General features: G+C 40.3%; 2 protein-coding genes across 3 annotated transcripts in view; one reads left to right on the top strand and one right to left on the bottom strand.

Moving 5' to 3' along the window:
* The window catches only part of LOC125899276 (signal transducer and activator of transcription 4-like), a 216598-nt gene that overhangs the window by 29044 nt on the left and 169026 nt on the right, over positions 1 to 18528 (bottom strand). The gene's annotated exons all lie outside the window — the stretch shown is intronic.
* wdr75 (WD repeat domain 75) overlaps positions 1485 to 18528 on the top strand; it is a 28248-nt gene continuing 11204 nt past the window's right edge. Inside the window, exons 1-16 of one of the 2 annotated variants that reach the window (XM_049593433.1) lie at positions 1485 to 1602; positions 1900 to 2029; positions 3897 to 3962; positions 4151 to 4250; positions 5047 to 5171; positions 5726 to 5796; positions 6101 to 6217; positions 6537 to 6625; positions 7350 to 7508; positions 7799 to 7858; positions 8542 to 8657; positions 8934 to 9109; positions 9308 to 9465; positions 10352 to 10532; positions 15909 to 16003; positions 16142 to 16237. In XM_049593433.1, coding sequence (XP_049449390.1) covers positions 1517 to 1602; positions 1900 to 2029; positions 3897 to 3962; positions 4151 to 4250; positions 5047 to 5171; positions 5726 to 5796; positions 6101 to 6217; positions 6537 to 6625; positions 7350 to 7508; positions 7799 to 7858; positions 8542 to 8657; positions 8934 to 9109; positions 9308 to 9465; positions 10352 to 10532; positions 15909 to 16003; positions 16142 to 16237 — 1825 coding nt within the window. In that variant the 5' untranslated portion in view covers positions 1485 to 1516. Of the gene's footprint in view, positions 1603 to 1899; positions 2030 to 3896; positions 3963 to 4150; positions 4251 to 5046; positions 5172 to 5725; positions 5797 to 6100; positions 6218 to 6536; positions 6626 to 7349; positions 7509 to 7798; positions 7859 to 8541; positions 8658 to 8933; positions 9110 to 9307; positions 9466 to 10348; positions 10533 to 15908; positions 16004 to 16141; positions 16238 to 18528 lie in introns of both variants that reach the window. The other variant, XM_049593432.1, reaches the window with a different exon arrangement.

Here is an 18528-nt window from a genome sequence, read left to right as displayed (position 1 = left end):
TAACAGCAGCTCAGATCAGAGGCCAGATGAATGCCACACAGAGTTCTAGCAGCAGACCCATCTCTAGAACAACTGTTAAGAGGAGACTGCGCGAATCAGGCCTTCATGGTCAAATAGCTGCTAGGAAACCACTGCTAAGGAGAGGCAACAAGCAGAAGAGATTTGTTTGGGCCAAGAAACACAAGGAATGGACATTAGACCAGTGGAAATCTGTGCTTTGGTTCCAACCGCTGTGTCTTTGTGAGACGCAGAAAAGGTGAACGGATGGATTCCACATGCCTGGTTCCCACTGTGAAGCATGGAGGAGGAGGTGTGATGGTGTGGGGGTGTTTTGCTGGTGACACTGTTGGGGATTTATTCAAAATTGAAGGCACACTGAACCAGCATGGCTACCACAGCATCCTGCAGTGACATGCCATCCCATCCGGTTTACGTTTAGTTGGACGATCATTTATTTTTCAACAGGACAATGACCCCAAACACACCTCCAGGCTGTGTAAGGGCTATTTGACCAAGAAGGAGAGTGATGGAGTGCTGCGGCAGATGACCTGGCCTCCACAGTCACCGGACCTGAACCCAATGGAGATGGTTTGGGGTGAGCTGGACCGCAGAGTGAAGGCAAAGGGGCCAACAAGTGCTAAACACCTCTGGGAACTCCTTCAAGACTGTTGGAAAACCATTTCAGGTGACTATCTCTTGAAGCTCATCAAGAGAATGCCAAGAGTGTGCAAAGCAGTAATCAGAGCAAAGGGTGGCTATTTTGAAGAAACTAGAATATAAAACATGTTTTCAGTTATTTCACCTTTTTTTGTTAAGTACATAACTCCACATGTGTTCATTCATAGTTTTGATGCCTTCAGTGAGAATCTACAATGTAAATAGTCATGAAAATAAAGAAAATGCATTGAATGAGAAGGTGTGTCCAAACTTTTGGCCTGTACTGTATATAAGACAAAGTGTCTAACTAGGAGAGCACTCGAGGAACCTTTGTTTATATCTGTCGCTGTCACTCTGTGTTTTTATGCTGTTATGCACCTTACAGCAATAGTAATGTCAAATTGAAAGTAAGAAAACAAAAGCTACTATAGTGTAGCACAGTGTTGTAAAAATGAATGTATTCATATACCAAATTCATGAAAACAGTTGTGTCATTTTTAAAACTTTAATTTTATTTTGTAGCTACATAATTTCACCTTCCTCTTATCTCATATTTGCCCTTGCAATACACAGGAAAATTTGGCATGGTGCATGTCTCTACTGTCATGCCTCCAACCTCTATCATTTCCTTTCCATCTCACTAGACCAAGCACTCCTCCACCCTGATGGAGCCACTCACTCCTTCTCAAGATAAGCATGTTTTGCAGAGGTAATGAAACTGCGTCAAGGTATTTTTACAGTTCCGCTCAACTCCAGTCCAGCAGGTGGCAGTGAAGTGTATATAAACTGGCTCACCAGCCGGTGAATAAACACAAAGAAGAGACCGGGGTCAGAGTTGAAAGTTGAACTTAGCAAAAACATGGTAGAACATGGGGATATCCGCGTGGTTCACCGAGGTGGCAGTAAAATAAACTTTCGGCAGCCTGTCATAACCAATGATTCAAGGTGAGTGTGTGTTTTCAGTCCGATGATTTTTAATTTTTGGTGGCAGAGATTCTCGCGGTTCTCCAAGTTTTTATAACCCAGAGAGATGAAGCCGGTGCTAGTCGTTAGCATTAGCTGCTAGGTAACTGTTGATATTGTTACTGCTGTTTACGAAGTATTACGAGCTTGTCTTATCGACACTGTGGCATCTTTTTCTAAAGATAACTTAGATGACTCACGTGCCATCATTACCATTGCAGTGTTGGGTCTGTAGACTAAGTTCTTGTGTAAACGCTGTTTATTTCTGTGTTGCTGAAGGTTCCTACTGTGCGCCTCAGGAGAGTGTGTCAAGGTGTTCAGCACATCCACAGAGGAGTGTGTTCACGACCTACGGGGACACACCGACCTGGTGACAGGTGTGCTGCTCAAACCCTCCAACCATCTGCAGGTACTGTCTTTTCACCACACAGTTTGTTAACGGGGAAGAAAAGTACAGCTCTGCCTCAGATAGAAGTACTGTTAACTTGTCCTGTAGAAGACTTCTTCTCACTTGGGTTGAAAGCTACTCAAGTGCAAGTCCCACAAAAGTAATTGCCTTAAAGGCTGCTTACAGTGATGAATGCATTTTATATGTTTATTTTCATCAACTTAATTTCCAAGTACCAGGGTAGTCACCTGAATTTTGTCTTTTCAGTATAAATAGGCCAACAACTTACCACCCAGTTCCTATCTATTTAAGTGAAGATTTCCAAACAAGCACATTATTTTTGGAAGAAAAAAGTTGTTCCATTGTTTCTGTTTATTTTTACAATTAATCCTAAGGTCTATTAAAGGAATACGTCTCACCCATACGTAGTCATGTTGTGTTACATTGAGTTAGTGAAAGAAAACTTTGGGGTTTTTGCATGCATCCATGAATAATGACCAACATATTGATTTATTAATTGATTGGGGACCACGTTTAACAACAGCAAACTATGTCAAAACATTCGTTCACAAACTCAACAACTAGTTGTGTAGTTCAATTTTATGCTCAGTACTTCAAAAACACATGCAATTTTGCTAAAAGCCTTAGTATATGAGTCTGACTTTGAGGAGAGCATAAATAAGTTTCACGTTTAGTTCAGTTTCAAAAAGTAATGTTTTAGTGGTAATGCAATTTAGAGTGTTTGGCAAATACTGAGCGCACAGCTGGATAAATGAGACTTGGACTTATACTGCATGAGTATACTGTGTGAGAGTTCATAAATGGATGTTTTGATATCATTTGCTGTTGTTGGGCTGGTCCCCAATCAGTCGATAAATAAATATGTTTGCTGTTTTCTGTGGAGGCATGTCAGAAAAGAAACCTTTCTTTACAAATATAAGGTAACGCAGTATGACTGGCCAGATTTACAAATGGTGATTTTATGAATTAAGTATTCTCTTGTGATCGTTTAATTGATTAATTGTTTAATCTTTTCAGAACTAACCAATTTAGTTTGCCATAAAGGTCCAGTGGCATCTAGGGGTGAGGTTACAGAACTGAAACTTTTTCAGTGGGCTAAGTGTGTAGGAGAGCTATAGTGGTCGATGTGAAAATGCGAATGGCCCTAATTAGAGCCAGTGCTCTAGTTGTCCGTTCTGGGCTACTGTAGAACAACTTGACCGACAGTGGAAACATTACCAGTGCCGCTATTCACATGAAATTTACTCCAGATTTTGGTATTGACACACTAAAACTATACAGATAAAAAAAAATCTTAACATTTCAATCCATAAAAAAAAGTTGTGTGTAAAGGGGAATGACACAGGAAAAAGTATTGAACACGATAACTGAAATGAATTAATTAATTGGTGGAGAATCCTTTGTTTGCAGTGCCAGCTTTGAAGATGCTAGCTGTATGAAGAAGTAGCTGTCAGGGTTTTTAGCTGCAAGTGTTTTTGCACTCTTAAAGCCACAAAAAAAGCTCCCTTAACATCCATTTTTATTGGGATCAGCTACATATTCTTTGTCTGAGTTTGGAGTTAACAATTTCGTCAATAAAACATTTTTAAAAGCATTGAAAAATGTTTTTGTTTTTCCTTTGACATTATCCCTGTTGTTGCAAGTATGAAACTGTTTCACAATTTGTAATTTTTAGCAGTTGTACCGTATGATTAATGTCTGTTCAGATGCTATAATTAATTGCTCTTGGCAAATTTCAGGAGCCGTGTTATGAGTTGCTTCATGCATTACCTTACTGAAATAGTAGATAGGCAGTTGCTGTTTATAAAAGGATTTCGTTGTTCTGTTTCACTTCTTCTGTGATGATGTGTTCTTGTTACTGTTGCAGGTTTACTCTTGCTCAGCAGATGGCACTGTCAGACTTTGGGACTTCACAGATGGCATCCTTATTAAGGTACAGTTTGATTCTTATATTGCTTTTGCTCTGGTCTTTGCAGTCAGTATGGCTCATCTCAGTTACATTGATATTGGAGAGCCCCCCCATAGCTGTGAATATGACTTGATGCACAGTGACACTGGGCTGAAATCAGTTTTAGAGAGAGCTTTGGCAGCCATGTTTGACAGGTGTGTGATCTCTTCCAGACTTACGTCATTGGATACCCGGTATACTCCATCCATGCATCTGCAAACCATGAAGGAGTCATCTTTATCGTTACTCCCATGCTAAGTGACAAAAGATCTGGTAGGTTTGACAAATTTCCAACTGTGGTCATGCTTGGGTTGATGCCTAAGCTGTCTCAGCATTCATTAGCCAACCAGTGTGCTCTTGTATACGTGACTGTAATCAAAACTCTAGACCTTAGCAACTAGGAGTACCATGCACATAGTCACTTAGCTATATGAGAACAAAAGAGGAGAGCGATCAGTAATAAAGCTGAAATAGAACCAAACTGCAGAACCACACTAGCTTCAATGCTTGCTCTCTTTATAAAGCTTCACACCTTTGTGTACAGCACCCTATTATTCAAATGTAAAGCTACATAAATGAAAGCTTCTGAATAAATCTCACCTGAATTTGCCTTGCTGAGATGTGTTAAAGCTTTTATGTGTATAATATTTATGGGTTTGTAGCAGAAGTTTTTTTTGTCTGTAGAAATACGAAACAATCTGGGTGAAAATTGGTGCAGTCCATGTGTTCCTTTCAGTCCATTACCGGTAATTCCAATCTGTCTGCTAGTTAAATCAAAGATGTGCACATAAGTATTTACATGCACTGCTGTGTTTTACAGTTGATATTAAAGATCAGATACTTTGTCATTGCATATTAAACAGAACAATTTTTTGTCAGCAGTCCACTCCAGCATGTATGAATATATTATAAAAGAAGTCCACTAGGAGTTACTAGTCACAGAACATGTCAAATTATTCTGACAGGGGCTTCAGTAATGATGGTGAAGTGGGATTTGGGTAAGAGGTCATGTGTAGCAGGCTGATGTTTAACACTGTGTGTGTGCGCCTGTGTGCGTGTGTTTGTGCAGAGTTGTTCCAGCTGGTTGCAGTACGTCTTCCACAGAGTGGAGATCAGCTGATGGAGGCTCGAGAGCTTTCTGCTGTGCTCAGTGATGTCAGCTCCAATCCAGCAGCCACTGCCTTCGGCAGAGGGGTACATACACCACCACTACTGTCACCAACACATCTGAGACAGTTATTTTCCCAAAAGTGATGCTCCAGTGGTATTGCCAGTGTATCAGAGCTAGCTGTTTTTAGAGGACTTATCAGAATCAGAAATGTTTTATTGCCAAGTAACTTTACATTTAAAAGGAAATTGACTTGGTGATTTGGTGCATAAAATTAAACACAGTGCAAAAATAAAGACATTATGTAAAATACAATTAAGAACATTTACAAAATAAAATTCCAAGAGACAACATTTTTTGGCCATGAGAGCTAACTACAGCTTTAATTCAAAAACTTCAGTGAAACCCGCTGGAGACATAAAAAGAGTCACTTTTAAATGGGCTTCAGATTTTTTGTTGTTGTTTTCTCCTTAATTGGACATATAGCATTTTAATAATTCACTCTTTTTGGAGTACACTTCCCTGTTGTAAACTGCTTTAGATTGACATGAGCATTTACTTAAGAACCGGTTTCAAATACTGATCCTTGGTCTGCCTTCCTTCATGTTTGTGTTAAAACCAAATGTTATCTTCCTCACAGGGGGAATATATTGCCTCAGCTAAAGGTTTGCAACTGGAGGTGTACTTCTTCAAGAAGCAGAAGTCATACAGGTGAGCCATGGTGTGAGATGCTTCAGTTGTGTGGAGTATTTTATTGAAGATGGAAAATAAATTAAATATGATCACTTTGCCCATTTTGTTTCAAATTGTCAAATAAAAGCACAAAGCATTCACAGCTTTTTATTGCAAATATCACAAAACAGTTTATTTTTCTGTCTGAAGACACAATGATGTAAAGTGAAATTTTGACAAAGGTCATGAATCATAAAATCCACGACGATCGCAAACCCACATTTGCCTACAAAGCAGTGAGGATGTTCACTAACACCTCGTGTCTGTTCTCATGTGTTAATAGGTTTTCCCTCAAAGAAGACAACAAGAAGGGAGGCAAGAACACATTCACGTGTGTCTCCTGTCACCCAAAAGATGACTGCATTGCTACTGGGCATGAAGACGGCAAGATTCGCCTGTGGTGAGTGTGGCAACAACATGGCCTTGAAACATTTACAGTCACATCCAGTGTTTTGATGATTTTGAACAATTCTTTAGTCAAAACATCTGCTGCTCACTTATGTTGCATGTGTTTTCCTGATAGCTGATCCAATGAACTGAACTCCCTTAGCATGGTTGGAAACAGACTGTATTATTTTGTCCCCTCCTCTGCAACAAATGTACCTGACACAATATTTGCTTAATTAATCCCTTTTTACTGGTAAGGCACTGATTAGGTCTCTGTAGCCAGTGTGTGTTTATAAAGTGTATGAGTGTACCATTACTGTTTGTCCTTTCAGGAGAAACTTCAACCACAAGAAGGAGTACACATATACGACCCTGCATTGGCACCACAGTGCTGTTAGCTCACTGTGCTTTACCCCAGAAGGTATGTCATTACCTGTTTTATTTCTTTCTTGCAGACAGGATTATTAATTTCACTCAGGATTTGTTTTGCTTATAAGGGCGGGTCTATCTGCTTTCTTCAGCAGGTTTTTCAAATTGAATTGCCCACTCAGTTGTTAGAAAAAAGCACTGACAAACATTAGAGCTGCAACTTTTTTAAGTGGGTTTGTATGAGGTACTTATCCATAGTCTAATATTTCTACTGCTTTACCATGCTGTCAGACAGCCCTCTCTGCCAGAGAACTGAAGCCATTATATTGCACTCTTCAAAGCTAGACTCCACTGACAAAAACAGTAATTTTGCCTCACAGAACACAAGGAGTTACTGGTCTAGTCCTGCCAGAATTGGTTAGTTTGTTTGTGTTACTGAGTGACTTTTGGATCATTCCCTGCCAGTAAGGGGGTTAGAAGAATATAACTATTGAGGAAGATCGATAACGCACATTCTTAAAGAAGGCTTGGCTCAGCCATGAAGAAGCACATTAGGTGGGTCAAGGGGTTCATATGAAGCAACGTCATCACGCAGAAACCTACGTGATCAGATTACGTGGGGAAATGTTTTCAGAAAGGCTTCAGAAAAATTTTGATGCCAAAACATACTTACTTTGATCAAAATTTGAATATTTGGAATATATATATATATATATATATATATATATATAATATATATTCCTGCCTCTGTATCCATTTTGGCTCTGTTTTACCAGGCACTAACCTGTTGAGTGGAGGCATGGAGTCGGTGCTTGTCCAGTGGCGATACAACCAAGAGAGCCAGCGGGACTTCCTGCCCCGCCTGGGTTCTGCCATCACGCACATCGCTGTCTCACCTGATGGAGCACTGTTCTGTACCTCACACAGTGACAACAGTAAGAGGCTGTAACCTGCATCACACACTCAGACGAAAACAGCAAGCTGTTCGGAAATATTTGTAATATTGGACATGCTGTTGTTGCCAGCATCTACTGGCCTGTAGCGGTACTACAGCATCAATGCACTACGGTTGCTTGGTTTAAACCCTGTAAGCTTTAGAGACTGATAGAGCTGAGAAAGGCAACATGGCCTGCCCCAGTGACTGCAGCTGTAAAATTTGTAGATAGAGTTGTTTCAGTTTGAAAAGAAGGCTGTGGTAAATGATTTCTGTTTCTTCTTGTTTCAGAGATCACAATAATCCAGAGCTGTGTTAAAGTGTCAGCTGTCATTCAGGGCCTGGTCAAAGGTGAGTACAGACTATATGTGGCAACAGCACTTAAATGGATCATAATCATGCTGTATGGGCTCATAAAAGATAAACGTATCTATCATAAATAACCTTCACAGCTCTTGGAGAACAGTCTCACTTCTAAGAAAGATCTTGCCTGTAATTGAAGAAGGTTTAATCCACTGATATTTTCGTCCTCGGTGGACGACTAGTAGGATGGGGGTGGGCCGTGATTGGCCAGTGTTCAGATGAGAGACAAAACAGTGGGCCCATCATCTCTCTGCTCTGTGGGCCAATCAGCCAAAAACCAAAATAAGTTTAATAAAAAGAGGGAAAAAAAGCTCAACCAGCCCACACTAGAACGGCCCACCGGGAATTCTCCCGGTACTCCCGATGGCCAATCCATCCCTGTTCCCACGCACCCTGAAATAAACAAAGTTCAACTCACCTCGACCTCCTCGGCAAGTCTTTATTGACATATTTAACCAAAAATGCTGTACTTGTACCTGTACCTGTCATGTATCATATCTTGTATATTATAATGATGCCACAGCAGATTGACTTGAAAAAAATCTTTTTAGTTTATTCTGTATCAGCATGCAGAAATAAAATATGTATCCTTAAAAACTATTAAAAAGGTTACTCTGTGCACATAAAAGAAGGAATTCATTTTCACTCTTTTTTTCTTGTACCTGGTGCAGGAGAAAGTGTCAGGACAGACCTAATGATGGACCCACGCAGCAAGTCCTTGGTGCTGAATGGGAAACCCGGCCACCTGCAGTTTTACTCCCTCCAAAGAGACAAACTGCTGTACAATGTAAGCACTCTGCTTTATAAACTGAACCAGTGATAGTACACCAGGTCGGTTTGTGGATTACTTTTAAAGGTATTCGTGGACATAGTGTAATATTTAAGTCCCCGATATTGCATAAGTTCATGAGTACTTGAAGACAACTTATTTCAATTACAAACAGAGGTTCAAACACAAATCTGTTCTGATCTTCAGTCTCGCTTAATAATACTGTCAGCTACACCTTGGTGTGAATTATCTTCAGTAAATTCTGAGGTCTGTCATCTTCTGTGTTTCCTACAGCTGGATATAGTGCAGCAGGAGTACATTCATGAGTCGGGCCTGGAGCAGTTTGAGGTGGTCAAAATGGCCTTTGATGCCTCTGGCAACTGGCTGGCAACAGTGGAAGAAAGAAAACAGAAGGTCACTGAGCTGGAGCTGAACTTGAAACTGTGGGCATTTGATGAACAAACACAGAGGTACATATGTTTATTTATAATATTTCTATATGCTTTCAGTCAGTCATGAACATAGACATAATTCAGTAGCAAAATGGTCTAAAAATGTTTTCAAGATTGTCATCCAGGTTTGTGAATCGTTGTCCTATCCCCTAGTGTTTTTATTAGTGCACTAGCAAAAGTTTTTTTTGTCTCACTAAAACACGGTATCACCTGCAGTTTTGTGCTGAACACAACCATCTCGGCCCCCCACGAGGCGCGGATTACAGCCATGTGCTTTTGCCACGCCATCGACAGCCAGACCACCATGCTGGTCTCCACTAGCAAGGACGGACACTTCAAAGCCTGGCAGCTGGCTGCACCAGCCCACACAGAGGGTACGCAGTCTAGCTTAGTTTCTGACCTTGCATTTTTCCTAAAGGCAGCATTTGGCTGATCTGTTCATGTGTGGTAATATTTACCATGCTCTTATAACTTGCTGTTCTTTTCTATTGTACTAGGCTCTGATTTCTGATTCTTGGTGTGCATCAACAAGTTTTTGTTCAAAAACTGAGTCAATTCTCACTTAAGTGACTGCATAGCTCTATGTGATTTGTCAGTATTCATAGTGTTTGAGTAGTTAACGTGTAATCAAAGCTGTTTTCAAAATCTGCCTTTAACCACAAAAGTTCGGGCTCTTGCACCAAAATGGCAAAACATGAAAACATCACTAAAACATCATCCTTAGGATTCATTTTCTCTCATTCAGAAAATATTGAGGACACGAAATTGATTGTTTCTATTTTTGTTGAACTTTGTGTGAGGTTGACCCACATTTTTGGGTAAATTGTTGGGCCCACACAGCAAAATACAGGCTGTAACTGTATGGTTTTAGTATTTCTAGCTCTGTCAATCACTTGTCTATGATCTCGATGACTGAACATCACAAGGTCAATGTATAATTCATCCTTTAAAGTATACTTGAGCAAGGAACTGTAGGAGGGATATATATATTACCTTTAATCATATGTAACTATCAGGCCAATCAGACAAATGTGTAACATTTTAGTTGAGATTCTTCCTAAAACATCTAAACTCCATATCATGATGTCCACCCTCCCTTCAGTTTCATGCAGGCAAGGCTTTTATCCAAAGTGCTTTGTACTACCAAGATTTTTTTTGTGGCTTTACAACACATCAGGTTAAATGTTAGGTTTAATTCTCACTAATTCAACACTCTCTGTGTCTGTCTCCCTCTCTCTATCCTCTTGAACATGCCAGTAGATGAAGGTCCTTCCTGGTCCTGTGATTTCGTTGGAGCCTATCACGGCCTGGCGCCTGAGTGCTGCTGTTTCTCAGCCGATGGTTCCCTGCTGGCCGTCAGCTTTCAGGAGGTAGTGACTGTGTGGAGCCCAGCTTCCTGGGAGCTCCTGACAACTCTGTCACAGCCGCCAAAAGCCATCAGGTCAGAGCATAAACATGAACTTAAACACCCACACTTTCACCAGGGCTGGGTTTTGGACCTCAATACATTTTCTCGTGAAATGTTTTGAAGTGTATGTGAATGACATTAGCTGACAGGAAGTACACATGGACCTAATATTTTGCCTAGCAATGTTATTCCAGTGAAATGATCTAATGCAGAGTTTACGCTATGAGCGACAACGCAACTGCCTAACATTATCGCAAAGTCGCTGTTGAAGTGTTGCTCAAGTGCTTGTTAATGTAGTTATTTTGTCACAGGTTTGTGTGTGTCTGCTACTTACCACAAAGAACCTCAACTGAACATCGACTAAAGTTAGTATTTAGTTAAAAAAAAAAAAAAAAAATCTGGTTTATATCAGTATCTGACCTGAATTTTAACCTCACATTTCTCCTGCCCCATTGTATCTCCGTGTGCATTGCAATGCATAGAAAGCTATCATAGCATCAGCTAATTAAGCTAAATAACACAGTATCACAGCTAGACACAAAAACCTATGATTTATTGACGCTTCACTGTGTCATTGGAGCAATGACAAAAGCTGACGCCAGCTCAAGTTTGATTTGTAGCAGGTCACCCCTGTCCACAAAGAGTGTCTGGCATCAGTTTGTAGCTTCATGTCAGCGCCTTCTTCTGAAAATGACTTGTAGCCTATTGCTGTGTTGCTTGTAGTGTGAACACAGCGTTTCAATAGCTCTGGGCTAACATAGCCCTTTTTCACATACACATTGTTAAACCAGGCTTAACCTAGGCCAACGGCTACATGATTTAGGCTGCGCTTCTGCTGGCCTGGGGTTAATTTTCTGTTGAAACTTGTTTAAGAGCGTTGCTGAAACATCACAAAGAGTGATAACAGCGGGGAACTGAAAGACTTAAAAAGAAGACACCTGTTGTTTTATCTTTAAGTCAAATCTTTTCAGTTTTGAGTTCGCAAGCTTGCTAGATATCTCTGGTTTTGTTTAGTAGTAGTTACCATGGTGACAGCATAAACATAAAGCATGTGCATACTGATGACTTAAGTTGTGTTATTGGAGAACAAAAATGCAATGAAATTCCATTAGCTCCATTTCACACTGGTGAATTTTTAGTGTTTAATCAATTTTCAGGGGATAACTGCTCAAACTCGGGGCAAACCCTGCTGCAGAGCAAGCTCTAGGCTAAAGATGTGTTTATTAGCCAAAAAAATGCCAGAATGGGCCTTTTTGACCGCAGACATTTTGACGAGTCATAGTAGGAAAAGCACATGTGAAACTGATAACCTCAACAATGGCTCAGTTCCATGTGAGTTCCAAGTCTCCCAGTAAGCTATTCAAGTAACCCACATGCACAATATCATCGCTTCCACTAAGTGGAATGCAGCATCATCAATGTTATGAAATACACCTGTGCTTTTCCTACTAAGACATCTTGAAATGTCTGCTGTGAAGAAGGTCAGCAGACACAGCAGAAGAAGGAGTTTGAAAGCTTTCTCAGGCCCAGGCTAAAGGCTCATTTAGCCTGTGCAGTATGAAAAACACTAATGGGGTTGGTCACCTTACAATACAAGATCCAGTAAATATGCAGTGCAGTAAACAGTATTTTTCTTCAAGGACATGGCTTGTGTTCTACGTTTTTCTTGCAGTCCAGAAATCCCATTAAAAGACCAAAACTTACAATGTGTTAGTCCCTCTCTCTCAGTACTTTCTTACTGGCTCTCAGCTTTAAGCCCATTGGTTCCTGCTGAAAACAGATGTTTAAAAATGGGCCACAATTACAAAGTTTAATTAAAAAAGAAAGGACCCCACAATTTCCTTAAGCAGTTTTAGCATGGATAAATAGTGCATTTTTTGGGGACTATTCACAGCTGTGGATTTACACAATTTTGGCGTTTTAGTGGTTTTAACAGCACAGGACGATATATGTGGGATTAAGTCAAATCAGTTCATTGTTGGTTTTGGTCTTTTCGTGTAATATGCTGACAAACACGAAAAACCTAGAATATTGCTAGCCTTATCCTTTTAGGCTCAGAGTGTCACGAGATGTAGGGTGTTGGGCTAGTTAAATGAACAGTTTTCATCTGCCGTGCTTGACAGATTTAGAAAAGAAGAAGAGGAAGGCCCCCTGCTCATAATTCTGTATACGCGTAACTCCAATAGAGCGTGCGAGGGCTGACGTCAAAACCCGGAAGTTTAGCATTGCGCTGGTTCCCGGAAGAGAAAGTGAATCCCTGCGTTCCAATGCCCATACTACCATACTATTTAGTATGCCAGAAAAAGAATTAGTGTGTCCCAATACATAGTATGTCAGATGCGGTATGCCAAAAGTACCAGGGTGTTTTACTACATCCGGTCATATTTCGCAGTATGCGTGTCAGCTTGCTTCTTTGGCCATTCTGACCCACAATCCTTTGCGCAGCGGAAGTTACGTCGCACTGACTGAGCTGCGTGTACAACCAATGCCCACACTTCCTTTCATACATGGTTTATTTAATTTGAGATACTAAGACACTACATATTAGGACTGCAATGATCTGATTATATACTGTCACATATCATACAGTTTTGCAAGAACACGGTTACAACATTCAACTTTATTGTGATTATAGTATAATCAGTGTTAGGGTTCAACTATGACTACAATATATAAGATTCTACCAGTATAGGCAGTGGTGTAAGTGTGGTATAAATAATGAATGAATATGACTAAATATGAATACACTATGGGCCAGGTATGAGCAGTATAGACCAGTAAATATATAAATAGTAAAAGTCAAATACATATTAAGTAATGTAGTAAGAATGTGCAAGTATGTTACACTACAAATAAAAGTAATGTGAATATAAGGCTGCTTCACGTGTAGACAGAATATAGTGCCAGCAGCTGCATAGCTGTAAATATATTTAACAACAAACATCTGCCAGCAACAGAGAGCTATGTGTGAAGGGGGTTAATATGCCTACTGGTGACTAGTTCAATAGACAGGTCACTAATAATAGGCTTGGGACTGTTTACGTGAACACGTCAGTTTATTAGAAACAACAACATACATTACGACATAACAGCAACAGAGCTCTCCGGCACCTCCAACGGTATGCACGACTGGCGAGCTCGACGAGAGGAGATTTGCTGCATCTCTGAAGCACAACAAAACAAAATATTCAAATGTGGCACTACGGACGGCGGCAGAAGTGAGCAAGAGGGTCGGAGTTCAAGTAGCGGATGTAGTGTGTCCCAATAGTATGCATACTTCATGCATACTGCATACTGCACTACATACTTTTTAAGGGCAGCTGCAGTACATACTAAAAGTATATAGTAGAAGTATGCGATTTGGAACGCAGGCAATGTGATTTTTGCATTGCGTTTTGGATTATGTCAGAAAATAAGCTCTGTGGCTAACCCAAGTTTAAGATACTTACAGGTTTTGTTCAGCGAGATAATCTTCACATATGAACACCTTTCATACCGCATTTGAAGCTTAAATGCAATCACCAGAAGTAAAAAGCTAACGTTAGGCTTTAACGGACTACATGACTACTCCACGGTCGCATGACTCTTGACGTCACTGCCACTAAGCTTTCAACTGATTTCGGCCGCTTTATTTTAAAAACATTGTATAATGGAAGACTGTTTAAGCTAAATAAGAGGCTGTAATGGCGGACTGCCAGCACTCTCGCCTGTCCGGGGGTGATGACGTTTAATGTCCCCGACAGGGTTTGTAGTTGTATTGAGCAACTTGTTAGCAACTGCCTTTTTTACGACATGTAAAAGCTTCAAAATTCACAAGTAGGGTATTTACTGACATGTTTTATGTCGTAGAACAAAACCTGAAACTCGCTTAAGCTTTTAGATACAGCCCAAGCCCATGCTGTAATTGGCAGCTCATCAGATACAAATTCAACATTAAATCTGTAAATTGGGGAAAAAAAATCTAAAAAAACATGCCAAACACAGAAGTAACTGCTTTAACAAAGAGGGCCAGTTGCCACAAGATAACCTTCAGCGGCACTGAGCTAAAGTCTGCTGCAAGAAAATGCGCTTACTGAGGATCCTAGCTTTTGTTTCAGAATGATCATAGAGTACATTTGTTGTCTGTATGCTAGCTTCACTAAATTAATATTGGCTGTAGACCTGCGGTACTGTAAAATGTGTGTATCCTAAGTAAGTGCAGACTGGACACACTGGAGCTTGCATTCAGAAAAATGAGGCATACAAATGACACTGCACACACACAGATTCACTAAGCAACCAGCTGTTTTAGAGTTTGGTTGTTCACTATGGAGGCTCCTCAGCTTTGGATGTCTTTGAACAGTTAAAGTACCTTTTTACAACACTGGCAGAAGTCCAGAGTGTTGTTTCTCACAGCTGACAGGGGATGTGACCCCCTGAAAAAAAAGTACTGCCTGTCAGCCAGAGGAACATGGTTACAGGCTGTAGTTGCGCAACGTTGCTTGAGTCTCAAAAATGTTGGCATGTGTCCTCTCCCACTTCCACCCCGCTCAGGCGGCCCCTAGGTCACTGAGGACACTCAGCAACTACTGTTGCTAGTTTCTGTACCACTTTTATGAAATAAGCTCAGAACACTGACTCAGCATATTTGCAAGACAAACAAATAGAGATGACTTGCCTTTTATGTTTGGAATAAGGAACTATAAGAGGAATCACAGTAACAATCACAAAAGACAGACATTTATTTCTGTTCTCTTTTACACAAATGTAAACTTGTCTGAACTAATGATGCATAACAATGAGCTGGTCTAAGTAGTCATACTTGGAAAGCCTCTTCTAATAAGACATTTCCTGTCTAATTTGGGAGCTGGAAGGGAAATAGTTCATGATAGGACTTTAAAGTTGGAGGGCAGGAATCAGAAAAAACGGTAATGGTCGGCAGCTGTTTTGACAGCTGCCCTGTACCCCTTACATAACTACCACCTATGGATGTGTAGAACTGGGTCAATAATTTGACTTCCAACATCACCAACTCGAGAGTCTTCTGATGCAACTTGAAAAATGAATACATTTTTGGCTTTCTTGCAAAGGGGCTGAAATAGAAACAGTTCACCTGACAAAAGCATTTTTCGATCGAGAAAAGTAATTTATATTTTACATGTGAATATCACAGATTTACTTTAAATATGTAGAAGGCATCATTTTAAAATCTGAATGGCTTTATCTGCCAGACACAAATCTTCTGGGTGTTTGGGTCCTGGTGGGTGTTCAGACCCTGCTTGCGTGTTTCTATTTGAAGCCCCCAATGCAGAAAACTCCTCAAAAGCTAATCCTGTGAAATATGTGTGGTGTGAGGAGCTGGCTGGTTGTGGGGTGCACTTGGGATTCTTTATAGTCACATGGAAAAAAAGGTGACTTTTTTTTCACCAGGAATCTTTGTTTTGGGCGACTAAGCTGTTCCAAGTATCTCCTGGGTACTACCGCCAACAACCTGCTCTGCTGCTGGAACCTCCTCACCTGCTCATGTAAGGCTCCATATATAGAGCACATATCAAAAATTCTAAAAATTGTATTTATTTATTTATTTATTTTTTATTTAATTTTTTTCATTTCTAATTAAATCTTGCTGTTACCTCTTTCTCTTTCTCTGTCCTCTCTGGCAGTGGAGTGGAGCACCTCAATGGACATCAGCCTGCTGTTGGCTGACCCCCTCACTGAGAACATGGCTGCCTTCTGCTGTCAGGCTGGATGCACCGACTGTAAGCTTTAAACTGGGTGGTCAAAAAATTTCACAGTTATAATCTGAAAGCACATGGAAACCTTTTAAATCCCACAGCAACTATTTCACAACAGGTTATTGATACCTGAATATATGACACAACGTAGAACACAAATCTGACATGATAGGCAAGTAATAGAGTCACAGATAGTCCTAAAGGTCAGGGGCCGTATTCACGTTCTCGGAGAGCTCCTAATTCAGCCTGAAAGTTTTTAGCAAGGAGTTTAGTTTAGGGGTGATTTAGGAAAATTCTCAGAGCAGCTCTTAGCAAGGAATAGACAGAAACATCTACCTTAGTGAGGAGGTGTGGTTGATCTGTTGCTAGATATGATGTAATATTTTAAAAGGTTTGATCAGTTGTTACAGACATGTACTTGAGCCTGCAAGGTGTTAACATCCAGTAGAAATGAAATGAACTGCATCACAATATAAGACTATGAAAGTGTTGTCAGACCCTTTGTTAGTGTGATCACTCTGCTTGAGACAGACCCAAGTCATCACTGCGGCTCTGTTGCATTTTCCCAGTTGCCAAATATCTCAGTGTTGTGATCTCCTTAATTCCTGGCGTTGTATCGTTATTGTATTGGGTGGGGAATGTGAGTGCATTTCTAATGAGATCTACCACAAACATGATGCCTGCACGATGTGATCTCATTTTTTTCTCCTCTGATTAAGCCTCTTATAAGTTTTTCTCCCTTTACCAGGACTTAATCTTAACTGTAAGGGAAAATTCTTAGAAAGCATCATAGAGTTTTCTTAGAAATTTGAAACTCTTTCTTGTACAAAGAGAAACTCTTTGTACAAGAAAGCTCTGTGAATACAACCCCTGCTCTGAGAAAAGAGTCAAATGTACATTCAGTCTGTAGCTGAATCCAAATGTCCACTCTCTGGACTTGCGGACTTCAGTTGTGTGTACTGCGATGTGTTCACTGGCATCGCGTAAAGTCTGTGAGGGCGGAGACTGCAAGCCACTGATAAACAGGCCTCCAATCCATTTCACTCATTGCCGTGGAAACGTTCGAGGGACAACTACAGTTATGCACAAGGTGATCACATCTGTCATATTCCTCATGCAAGTTGATGGATAGTGTCTGCTCATCTGTCCGTGCAGATAACAAGGTACTCATCCTATTAATAGGTTTTTTTGTGACTAAAGAAAATGATAATCATACATCTCTGTATCCCATATAGGCTATACACATTCAAACACAGACATGTTTGGAAATAAGGACCAGTCTATGACTGAATAAATTGGGCAGTACTGACATTTAGAAAACCTTCTTTTATTATTTTTTCGGCCAATTTTCTAGCCTATATATTTGGCGCTACACTGCGCACACAGGCTGCAATAATAAAATGCATTTTCATTACCTCCTATAGCATAAACTTCTACATATATCTGTATGTGGTTGAATATTATTTCTGACCTATACAATTCAAGTAGTGTTTTAATAACTATCAACAACTTTTTTACACATTCATAAGTTTTGGGTTTTTTTAGACTTTCTGGAAGTCTACAGGAAGTCCCCTTGAAGTGGACTGGTTGAATGGTGTATTTTGACTTTTATAGACTTCCTAAGAACAAAGAGCCTCATGAATTCAGTGCTTCAACTGTACAAGGCACTTCCTTTGAGCTGTGGGTTAAATGCAAAAAGTCTGATAAATATTTTAGAGCTAAATATTTTAACAATATTAGGAGTCTCCCACCATCCTTGCAGCATTTACCATTTGTGACATGGCATGATGTGAATGTCATTAGTTTTGCACAAGTCGGTATCACTGTGGCTGGAGCAGCTATGTGACCCACCAACCAGCTACGTAAGTCACCCCCTGTCAGTCCACAATCAGCCCCTTTCACTCTTTGGTCCTGAAGTGTAAGCAATAAAGAAAATACAAAGTTGACGTTTGGCTAACTATCAAGTGGCCTCATATTTAGTCATTACAAGTCGCGTTTTAGCAGAGTTCAACTAACTGTCGCGTTAGTCTGTTTGTCTTGTACTGGTGGTGAGCGCAGTTTGTAGGGTGTGTGTTGTAGGCCTCAAATGGGATTTGGCTGCAACTATACATGTCTCATTTGCAGGTCATACACCAAAGTATTGTGTATACTGAACTTTTAACCTGAGTATTGCACTAGAGAAAATCTCAGTGTTATAATAGTTTATTCTGTCAATCCATCCAATAACTTTGGTGACATATCACTTAAAGCCATATTTGTTGACCTGTGACGTGAGAGAAAACATTAGTAGGATTCTTCCTCTGGGTGCCGTGAAT

The sequence above is a fragment of the Epinephelus fuscoguttatus genome, linkage group LG13 (assembly GCF_011397635.1).
Source record: "Epinephelus fuscoguttatus linkage group LG13, E.fuscoguttatus.final_Chr_v1".
Lineage (NCBI taxonomy): Eukaryota > Metazoa > Chordata > Actinopteri > Perciformes > Serranidae > Epinephelus > Epinephelus fuscoguttatus.
This window is presented reverse-complemented; position numbering and strand designations above follow the sequence as displayed.